The sequence below is a fragment of the Rhagoletis zephyria genome, unplaced genomic scaffold (assembly GCF_001687245.7).
Source record: "Rhagoletis zephyria isolate East Lansing unplaced genomic scaffold, Rhagoletis_zephyria_1.1 Rzeph_scaffold_01913, whole genome shotgun sequence".
Classification (NCBI taxonomy): Eukaryota; Metazoa; Arthropoda; class Insecta; order Diptera; family Tephritidae; genus Rhagoletis; species Rhagoletis zephyria.
The window spans coordinates 38,304-49,511 of record NW_016158997.1 but is presented as its reverse complement, the minus strand read 5'-3'; the positions used below and the strand labels follow the sequence as shown (position 1 = coordinate 49,511).

The 11,208-nt window shown below is 33.7% G+C and overlaps 1 protein-coding gene across 1 annotated transcript; it reads left to right on the top strand.

The window, feature by feature from the left end:
- The first annotated feature begins 9,240 nt into the window (after positions 1 to 9,240).
- LOC108365581 (keratin-associated protein 19-2) lies at positions 9,241 to 10,999 on the top strand. The gene is made up of 3 exons (XM_017619638.1): positions 9,241 to 9,816; positions 10,006 to 10,228; positions 10,296 to 10,999. The coding sequence occupies exons 1-3, from the start codon at positions 9,805 to 9,807 to the stop codon at positions 10,682 to 10,684; spliced, it is 624 nt and encodes a 207-aa protein (XP_017475127.1). The 5' UTR covers positions 9,241 to 9,804; the 3' UTR covers positions 10,685 to 10,999.
- Positions 11,000 to 11,208: the final 209 nt, after the last annotated feature.

The window sequence follows — 11,208 nt, the reverse complement described above, 5'->3', positions numbered from 1 at the left end:
TTATTGGGGAAGTTTTTATGTTTTCAGTAGTAGTTTTGTGAACTTATTAAGAAATGTTTTTTTTTTTAATATAAAAAAATATATAAATAAAAGTAAAAACTAAAAAAAAAAACATTGGGCCGTATGAGTAAAAATAAGCAATTGCTTTTTCTTAAAATNATATAAAAAAATATATAAATAAAAGTAAAAACTAAAAACAAAACATTGGGCCGTATGAGTAAAAATAAGCAATTGCTTTTTCTTAAAATTTCAGACCTTTTACTCCATTCATTCAAACAAAACTCAAGTAAAAGGTATGGAATTTTAAGAAAAAGCAATTACTTAGTTTTTATTCATACGGCCCATTAGAAAGTATCACTTTATAGTTTTTCATTCATTAAGAACTTGTAGTTTTTATCGTTTGAGTTTTTAATTAAATTAACAAATTTCTTTCAAAAGTTTTTTCTCATTAATTAATACATATTTATTTTCAACTTTTTCATGTCCCTGTATTAACCACAAATTGTTTCAATCAACTCACATTCCAGTGAATCGCCTTACAAAAATAATTGCAAATCTCTCGTCTACACATAAGTCACAAATTGACACCCGCTCCAACCCCAAAATATGAACTTTACAAACAAATTAAAGTAAGTAATTTAAAATTACATACCTGCTGACGTACATAGGTATGTACATATATACGCTCTGTTGATGGCCAGCTCGCAGTGGCCTTGCTTTCGAGTCAGCGAAGCGACCGCAAAACTTTCCAGCGGCTGCTGAATTACACACAAAATATATAACAGACAGCATCGTATAGTTCTATATTCATACGTATGGAAGCTTGTATGTATATATGTATGTACGTATTTGTGTGTCTGTAAACAACACACGAGCTAATGGGTGGGAGTTTTAAAGATTGCAACCTTACAGGCGGTGCATACGAATGTCAGGTACAATGCAACCATTTTTTAGGAATATCCATTCATACAGATGTAACTGTCATGTTTACCCTTTTGCGCATGTGTAGCGTTGAACTTGTAACTGAAATTGAAAATTTTCAAAATTAACAAAACAAAAGAAAAACTTGACAAGAATTTGCTAGTACATAGTTATTTAGTTACTTCCCACAATTAGTTCTTCTAATGTCAAAGTTATGGAAACAAATGGAAAAAGCGGCAAGCAGCCTTGTAATATGTTGCATGTGCAAGCTTACATATGCATGTATGTATGTATGTACTTATATAAGAACAGTACGTATGTACATACATAGTATGTACATAGGTAGGTATTTACGTGTGAGCTGCACGTCACAATAAACACACGTGCATACATACACATGTACTAGAGATGGGCGCGGACTAAATATTCAATCCCGATGCAACCCATTCCGGCTTACAATTTTGAGGTCCCGATCGTTTTTCAGAATTGAAGCGTGGGTCCCGATATCAATCACTTATCGAAATTCTCATGGCTTTCAATCTAACTGAAAAAACATATTCACCCTCATTGCGAGAGTCGTGTCGAATGCAAGTCGGTTTTTCGATAGTCGAATCGTATAGAAAATCTCACGTCATTGCCTAAAATTTCCACTCGACTAGTGTATTAAAACGGAAAAACTTGGCAGCACTGTATAGTTTTCGACGATTTTCGTCGCTTACTTATTTCAGCACGACAGTAGACAATGCCAATGTTGTCGAGTCGTACAATTTAGCCTAATTTACGACTTACGCAATGAGGCTGAATAACTATATTGAAATAATATGGCAATAACCAGATCAAAAATCAATCCTTTGGAATATGTAGAAAGTATTTGGTGCCGCCCACTGTAGACGAATGGTTTGAGGAGCGCATTACCCTGAAAAAGTCTTCAAATTAAAACAATTTGCCGTTCGGCGGCGTGGTCCCTACTTTTGTATGCCAACATAAAGACGGACTAAATGGAGGAGCAGTAGTTATTCTGTTTTGACTTTGCCGTACGTTTTCTTCCCAATATAACGTTAAAGATGCGAATTTCATACAACGTTTTTAAAGTTTTTTGTCAAGTCCCGTCCGCTAACTTTTAAGGGTATGTATTTCCGATACCGGCTATACCGATATCCCAGGCCCATCTCTAATATGTATGTACATTATTTGGTTTCATTGTTGGCATTTCTTTGGTTTAATTTACGATGTATTGTTTACTTTTATTTATGTTGCACTAACAACATTTATGCTGCCATTAATGACGTCAAATTGGCTTCCGTTAAGCATTTTCTTTGTCTCAAGATATTCGTGGATGATTAGATTGAATATATATTTATATATATATATATATTTATTGATGCTTTGTACACAATTTTCTTTCAAAAAAAAAATCGTAAAAGCACGTTATCTTTATTGTTGGTGCGAAAAAGTAGATTAGTGACAATCCATGGCAAAAATAATCTGGCATCTTTTCATCAAATTTGAAGGTATCTGGGTAAAATTTTGCCTTATAGTGGTAGGTAATCCTTCTTATGCCCGTTGGACCGCGATAATGCGGATACTCTTACGCGTGTACAAGCTCGAACTATGTTCTTGTTTATTCTCGCACCCAAATAGTTTTCCATCGTTTGCACTGTTTTTTTATATTAGTAGTGCAATGAATTCATGCGTTTTGCAAGCTTCTGTGACAGCTACTATAACCTAACCTCGCCTTTGCAGCATTTGCATTAACTTCTCTATACACAACCGCAAATATCTGGCAAAAGCATGAAAAATTTTGGCATTTCAGCTTTATTTTATACTTACAAGCGCTTATTTTCGTTTTCGCGGCATATTCGCATAATTCAACCCAACCAATTTCCTATTCTTCAAATAGNCTTTTGGCATTTCAGCTTTATTTTATACTTACAAGCGCTTATTTTCGTTTTTGCGGCATATTCGCATAATTCAACCCAACCAATTTCCTATTCTTCAAATAGCAGTTGAATGAGATTTTGCTTTCAAAAGACTCTCGTTGCGAACTTTCCTATAGAAATGTTCAACGTGGCGTATGAATTACGCGTACTTTTTTGGGCTATACAATAGAGCTGGAAAACTATCGGATGGCACTATCCTAATTCCTTTTAATATGGGAAATAATTTAAAAAGCAAATTTAATATTTCGGTTAAATGTAGTGGAATTATAAACCTTATTTGTAGCAGTTCCCGTTAAGTACACAATAAAAAGCATTTACACTAACTTCGATGATTTTACGTTTGTATCAACAAATTTCGAATAAACTAGTATAATTTTGTTAAGACTAGTTAATTTGTTCGCTCTCTTTATTGTTTTTCTAATTTAATGTGCTTAGACAAATTTGTATTTAAAAAATTACGTGATTAAGCGCTATAAATCGATTTTATCAGTCTCTGCTCGTGTCATACGAGTTACATACATACAAACATGTGTATGAATACGAAGCTGTGTCCAAATTGTAGTCTTTATTCTATTTTTTACACTTAATTATATAGCGTTTTATCACTTCAGTTAAAAGCGTATAAAAAAATAGAGGTTATGCTTTACTTGCGGCAAATTTCTAGGATTTTTCTGCTTTGAAATTTTAATTGGCAAAAGTTAAAGCACTTGTTCAGCTACCGATTTTACGCTTAATAGAAACATGCATATCCAAATATATAAAAAATATTATAAAATAAAATTGATCTTTTCAACTCATTTATGTTTGTTTAAATAACAATTTTTGCCACTAAAACGAAAGGTATTGTATTTTGTAATAAGAGTTTTGCTTAGCTTGAATTGAGCATATTCCTCCATAAATTAATAAATTCTATAAAAAATAATAGTTATTAAATCATTATTGTTAAATATTTTAGCTTTTAAGCATACATACATATGTACATACATATATTTATTTTCCGAATTGGATATGCGCTGACTCATAAACTTAAGCCAAAAAACATTGCCTTATCCGTACAAATGTGTTTTCTTTTCTCTTAGGCAAAATACAAACATATGTACATACGTACACTAGCAGAAATTTAGTATGTCACATTTGTGTACTTTCCATTGGCCCGCACAATTACTATTTGTTTATACATTTAACATAAAAACGACATTTGTTGCTTCCATTCATAAACAATAGAATTTATTGTACATACGCATGTAAAAAAAAAAAAAAATTGCGATTACTAAGCAAATACGCACAACTTAAGGTTTCTTAAATTGATTTGTTAAAATACACTCTTCCTCTGTAACTAGCAAAAAAAAAAGCCTATTTGCCTGCTGTGTCGCAATTTTGATATTTACTCAACGCAAAATTTGCTCAAGTCTTTTGTATCATCTCATGGGAACTAAACAAAAAAAAAAAAAATGACGAGGAAATTCACAAAAAATCAAAACTTGCAAATTTTTACATTGAAGCGCAAAGAAAGCGTTTGATTGTGAGCGAATAATAGTTAAATACAGCACAAAGAAATTCTTGCCGCCATCATAAAGTAGGCTGACAAAATGTAAATGACCGCTGAGGTGCAATAAAAACTGCAAAAATAGAAAGAAAAAACAAGTGTGCTTACCCTGCCCGTCAGAGGTCGCAATCGGTTGGCGGTCAACTAAAACTACTTCACGCATCAAACTTGTATTACTTTTGGATACCTATAAGCAAATACTAAACACCAAAATTATTTACTTANCTTGCAAATTTTTACATTTAAGCGCAAAGAAAGCGTTTGATTGTGAGCGAATAATAGTTAAATACAGCACAAAGAAATTCTTGCCGCCATCATAAAGTAGGCTGAGAAATGTAAATGACCGCTGAGGTGCAATAAAAACTGCAAAAATAGAAAGAAAAAACAAGTGTGCTTACCCTGCCCGTCAGAGGTCGCAATCGGTTGGCGGTCAACTAAAACTACTTCACGCATCAAACTTGTATTACTTTTGGATACCTATAAGCAAATACTAAACACCAAAATTATTTACTTACTCGCCACATTTCAAAATCAACCACAAATTGACACTTTTTTCTATGTCACACAAAAATTTCAGTCATTTGTGGCATTGGCATGTGTGTATGCGGGAATTGGGAGGGACGCTTGCGACATTTGGTGGGTGGCTGGCAGCGATGCGGCATAGGATAAAGAGAAGCATTGTTGTTTTTTTTTTATTATTATTTTGTAGGCGGCAGAAGCGCGCACGTACGGCCATGAGCGGGTGTAAACTGACTGATATATGGTATGTATGTATGTATGTATGTACATACATATGAATGCAGAGCTACAGTGGTGGCCAGTTCGGCCATTTTCCATTGTTTATTTGATGTTTAATATATTTTTTTATAAAAGTCCCGCGCATAAATTCACATTTAAAACTTTGTGCAAAAATTATAAAAATTCAGCAAATTTTTTCCAAGGTACCCAAAAATTTCAAACTTTTTATTAAGAATTTTTGGAAAACTGTAGGTATGCAGTTTTATAGCCCATTAGTAGGATAAATTAGGATAGGAATCAAGGCGCTTACTATTTTTTCCAAGGTACCCAAAAATTTCAAACTTTTTATTAAGAATTTTTGGAAAACTGTAGGTATGCAGTTTTATAGCCCATTAGTAGGATAAATTAGGATAGGAATCAAGGCGCTTACTATANTATTATTATTTTGTAGGCGGCAGAAGCGCGCACGTACGGCCATGAGCGGGTGTAAACTGACTGATATATGTATGTATGTACATACACATGAATGCAGAGCTACAGTGGTGGAAAAAATAATGAATGTTGACTAGTTTCGGACATTTTCCTTTGTTTATTTGATGTTTAATATTTTATTTTTATAAAAGTCCACATTTAAAACTTTGTGCAAAAATTATAAAAATTCAGCAAATTTTCTCTAAAGTACCCAAAAATTTCAAATTTTTTATGAAGAATTGTTGGAAAAACTGTAGGTATGCAGTTTTATAGCCCATTTGTAGGATAAATTAGGATAAAGTGTAAGTTTCACGACGCCTACTATAGCTTCCTATCTAAAAAAAAAAACATGTAAATGAAAATTTAAACGCTCCACGTTTATAAAATTTCGGTGAATTTTAACAAGTTTTCATCAAAATTTGAAACTTTTTAATCAGATTGTTTTTGATTTTTTTTTTTAGTATGCAATTTTGTAGCCCATTAAAATTTAGTATTTATGACTTACCATTGATTTTTGGCAATTTTTTGCTTACGCTTTTTCTTGTATACAAAGTATTTATGTTCGAAAAAATTTTTTGTGATGAAAATGTGCAACGCCTTCCACAAAAANAGCTTCCTATCTAAAAAAAAAAACATGTAAATGAAAGTTTAAACGCTCCACGTTTATAAAATTTCGGTGAATTTTAACAAGTTTTCATCAAAATTTGAAACTTTTTAATCAGATTGTTTTTGATTTTTTTTTTTAGTATGCAATTTTGTAGCCCATTAAAATTTAGTATTTATGACTTACCATTGATTTTTGGCAATTTTTTGCTTACGCTTTTTCTTGTATACAAAGTATTTATGTTCGAAAAAATTTTTTGTGATGAAAATGTGCAACGCCTTCCACAAAAAAAAATTAACGGTAAGTCCTAGCTAGTTCAAACTTGCACTTTATTTTACTAAAACTTATTGGCATGCAGGCCGCATACTCAAAATATTTCTAAGGCGGATTCATCGTTCTATTTCTACCTTTAAGTTGAAGTAGAGTGAACATCTCAGAAGCGTTCAAAGCTTTTTTCAGTTGCTCGCCCAGAGACAGTAACACTACAACAACCACATGGAAGAAAACTTGAATCCGATTTAAGAAGTGCAATTAAAAATCTCAAAATTTTGATGTAACTTTGTCGAATTTTCCTAATTTTTGTATAAAGTTTGACTTACATGATTTTTGTTAAATAACGAGCTAAACAATAAACATTAAATACGCGCACGGGAAATATCCAAAGAATGGTAAAATGTCTCTTCCCTATTTACAATTTCGCCACTGTATATACATGTTTTAGTATATATTTGTAGGTACTTTTTTAACACAAAATCTACAAAGCTAAGAAAATTTAACAAAGTGTAAATAAAAGTTGTAAAATACATACTATGTAGATTTTAGTCAAAAAATGTACAAGTGTATTTATTCGCACATACATATGTACACACTTAAGTACATGCCTGCCTGTGGTTCTATGCGCAAGCGTATGCGTGATTTTGTAGAAAATTCTCACGCGAAGTCAAACACATGAAAATGCTAAATAAACATTAATAAAAATACAAATAAACGTTTTTTTTTAGTTTTGTGGCTGAGAAGTTTGAAGTTGACAATTTGGAACCGGCAATCATCAGCGCCAAATACACAAAGTACGCATACATACAGTGACTCAAACAAATGACCACGTATTAATTTTCTTCAAATATTCGTAATGATTTTCGAGCTAAATTTTTTTGTCATTTTTCTATAAAAATATCGTGCTCTAAAGACTCACATTAAAAAGTTGAAATTTTGATAAAATTTTGTGGAATTTACCACATTTTTTTTATTTATTTATTTATTTATTTATTTAAAAAAACACGTGGTCATTGGTGTGAGTCACTGTATACCTCTCTAATAGCTTATTTACGTGACCGTAACTNTCCACATTTTTTTTATTTATTTATTTATTTATTTAAAAAAAACACGTGGTCATTTGTGTGAGTCACTGTATACCTCTCTAATAGCTTATTTACGTGACCGTAACTGCGATTCGAAATCATTAAGTTTTCAAATTAGGGCAATATATGTACATATCGCATACGATCATCAAAGGTGACACAACTCAAAATGACAAATTCGTCAGAAAATGCGAAAAACTATTTCTTAGCACCTGCTAATCATTAGGTTTTTTCAACAAATCATAACAAAAGTATGCTCCAGCTTTTGCTGAAATCTAAAAAAAATCTCTGTGCACATTTTTAATGCATAATTTTAAAAATGCTAAATTTTGAGTTGTGTAACTTTTGAAGATCGTGTGCGATGTGTAAATTCTCTTATGACTCTAATGATATCTCTCAATTTACTTTCAAGTATTTTCGTCTTATCTAGATCCACGCACTGTTTGCTTACAGATCTGCTAGGAGGCATTTAAAGCCTAACCTCCCACTAGTCTTTACTTGATACGTCCTATTCAAAATGGGTGGTTTTATCTGGCTTATCTCGCAGCGCATACTGCTGCCGTAGTAGCGAAATACCACCACCACCTGTTCACGCGTGAATAAGAAAGTCAAAAATGTCCGCTATGAGTCTAGGGCTAACGGTGGACGGGGAACCGCCTTCAAAAGTAGTGTTTCAGAAGAATGTCTCTTCCTTTAACTTTCTGGCAAACGATGCTGAATAGTATCGATCAATCTAAAATCAAAAACTCACTTATCGATAAATATTGATTAATCGATAACATACTTTACTACCGTTAAATAAAACTCGATTTATCGTTAATAGTCGATTGGTCGATAAATATCTATAAAGTTATGAATAATTCAATATTGTACGACCGACTTATCGATCAAAATCTAAAAATTCAATCAATTTATCAAAGTCGTTAGAAAAATAAAAAATTTATTTACCGATAAATAGTAATGCTTCAATAAAGTAATTACAAACATCATCGCAAATATCGATACTTGATGAACAGATAAACTTTTATGCTGAAAAAATTGATGAATTAAGCATAAGCGTCGATACTTACGATAAGACATAATATTTCAATGTCAAAAAATCGAATTATCGATAAATAGTTCATAGGGGAAAGCTTTATCGACAAATAATATTTATTTATCGCGTTTTTTTCGGTGAATTCATCTTATTTATTTACATTGATTTTTATTTATCTATAGATACGTACAATACCAAATCGATATCGATAATCGTAACGGCAAATAATTCCATTTTCATTGATGATTTACCGATATCGGTAATGAAGCTATGATTCGGGCCCGATTCAGTCATTCGACCCTTTCCGGTCTTCACACAAATCGTTGCCTAATACCACCGACCCAAAATAACCGTTAAATATGCAGATCTTTGTTTTTCCATCATTGCTAAATCTTTATTTTTTTATTTTTATTTTTCGATCAAGAATAATCATTAAATTTGAATTATTTTCCGTCAAATGTATTCGTTATATTTTCTCAAGGTGTATTAAACACGTGTTAAATACGCCTTGTATTTTCTTTTCTATTTTTTTCGATCAAAAATAAGCGGTATTTTTAATTTTTATTTTTTAAGGATTATTTAGATCGAAATAATAAAAATCATAAAATAACGGTTAAATCTTATCAGAAAACTATAAGCCCAATTTTAACTCCTACTTAAATTATGATTTTTATTATAAAAACCATAACCGCTAATGTCCCTGCTTAATACGGATCCTTTCGCGGAATGACTTTTAACAACTTAGCGCAATATTCACTAAGTATAAGTTAGTAAGAGTAGTGGTCAATTGCAAATTATTTAGTTACTAAGTAAGTAAGCCTCTAAACCTTACATCCACTAAGGGAAAAACAAATTTTGCCTAAACAATTCACGCCTCGGCGTTGTAAATTAAAAACAGTAGCAACAAATACGAAGAACAACTACAAATCTGTAAAAAAAGGCAACATCCACACAGCGACTAAACATACTAATGTGCACAGCGGCAAGTTTGAAAGTCTGAGAAGCGCCGCCGCCGCAACAAATGGACGCACAACAATAGCGCGGTTTTCTCCAGATATAAAAGCCGTTAAGCATCTGGTAAACGACATTCAGTCAATCGAATTCGAAGTTAAAGGTAGATAGTAGACGGAAAGCGTTACATTTTTCGTGTGTGTGTGTGCGATAGAAACGTTCAAGTAAATAGAAGCGAAATGAAGTGTGCTGTAAGTGAAAAAAGGATCCCATTGTGATTTCTAAAAAAGGACTAAATTTGAAATGCTGTTCTCAGCAAATGCTTTGTGAATTTACTAAACAAAAATGCTAAATATTTAACTGTTTTTGTGTTTTCTTTCTTCTCGGTGGATTCGCCGTACGCGCTATTGTGTGTGTCTGATCTCCCCGACACGAAACAGGCCCTAATCACCGCCATCGTGCTCGCAACCCTCTGCGCTGCCACAACAACAACCTACGCGGAATCCGTGCTGGATAACGCGGCGATCGCAGCGTCCACGAACGATGAGCAGCTGGATGCGGCAGCCAGCAGCTTAAATCCCTTGGAGGATACACATAAGCAGGAGAAACGTTATGTTGGTGGCACATGGGATCCGTACTCGTCGCGACTAGGACTCGGTTTGGGTAGGCAACGGCGCATAAAACGCGATAAAAAAACAAATTAATAAATTCTTTTTTTCGCATTCCAAAGAGGGCAGCTCGCTGTATAATTCCGGCTATGGTGGTTATGGCAACTACGCTGGCTACAGCGGCCTTGGTGGACTCGGCACCGCCGGATATGGTGGTTACGGCGCTTACGGCGGCTATGGGAATAACGCAGGCTACGGTTCTGCCGCCGGCTATGGTCCCTATGGCGGCTATGGCAGCCCTTACTCCTACTATAATGCACGTTTTGGTGGCGGTTATCCCTACTCGCGTTTGGGTTACAATTATCCCTCCAGTTACTACAGTGGCTACTCCAATAGCGTGGTGGGCGGTGGACTGGGCGCTCTTGGCGCTGGGGTAGTACCACCTGTGGCTGGCGTCGGTGGCGCAGGAGGCTATCAGTATGGGCCGGGCATCTCTGGCACAGTGTACTAGAGGGTCGATGAAGCGAACGGACAAAATAGTGAGAGCGCAAACTCAGACAAGGCTGCTAAGTTTGTTGAGGAAGGCTGCCAATTAATTTCGACTTTGTAATGCAAACTGATTAATAGAATAAACTCGAAGTATAAATATTTTTTAAAAAAATAAAAAAAAAACATTTTTTTTTTCAAATTGTTAAGGGCCATTACTTTCGACCTTGAATGTAAAAGAGCAAAAAGTAAGAAATTAACCTTGCCGATCACCCCATGTTAAAATTCTTGCAAACTTACCAGTTTAAAAACATTTCGGTGTAGTTAGAAATCCTTTACATAAAAAAAATATTAAGCATAAGATTTTAAAATGGTTAACACGTCTTGTCAATCCCCTAATTATATTCAGCCTCATTGCGTGAGTCGTAAATTATGCTAAATTGTACGACTCGACATCATTGGCATTGTCTACTGTCGTGCAGAAATAAGTAAACGACGAAAATCGTCGAAAAATATGCAGTGCTGCCAAGTTTTTCCGTATTAATACAC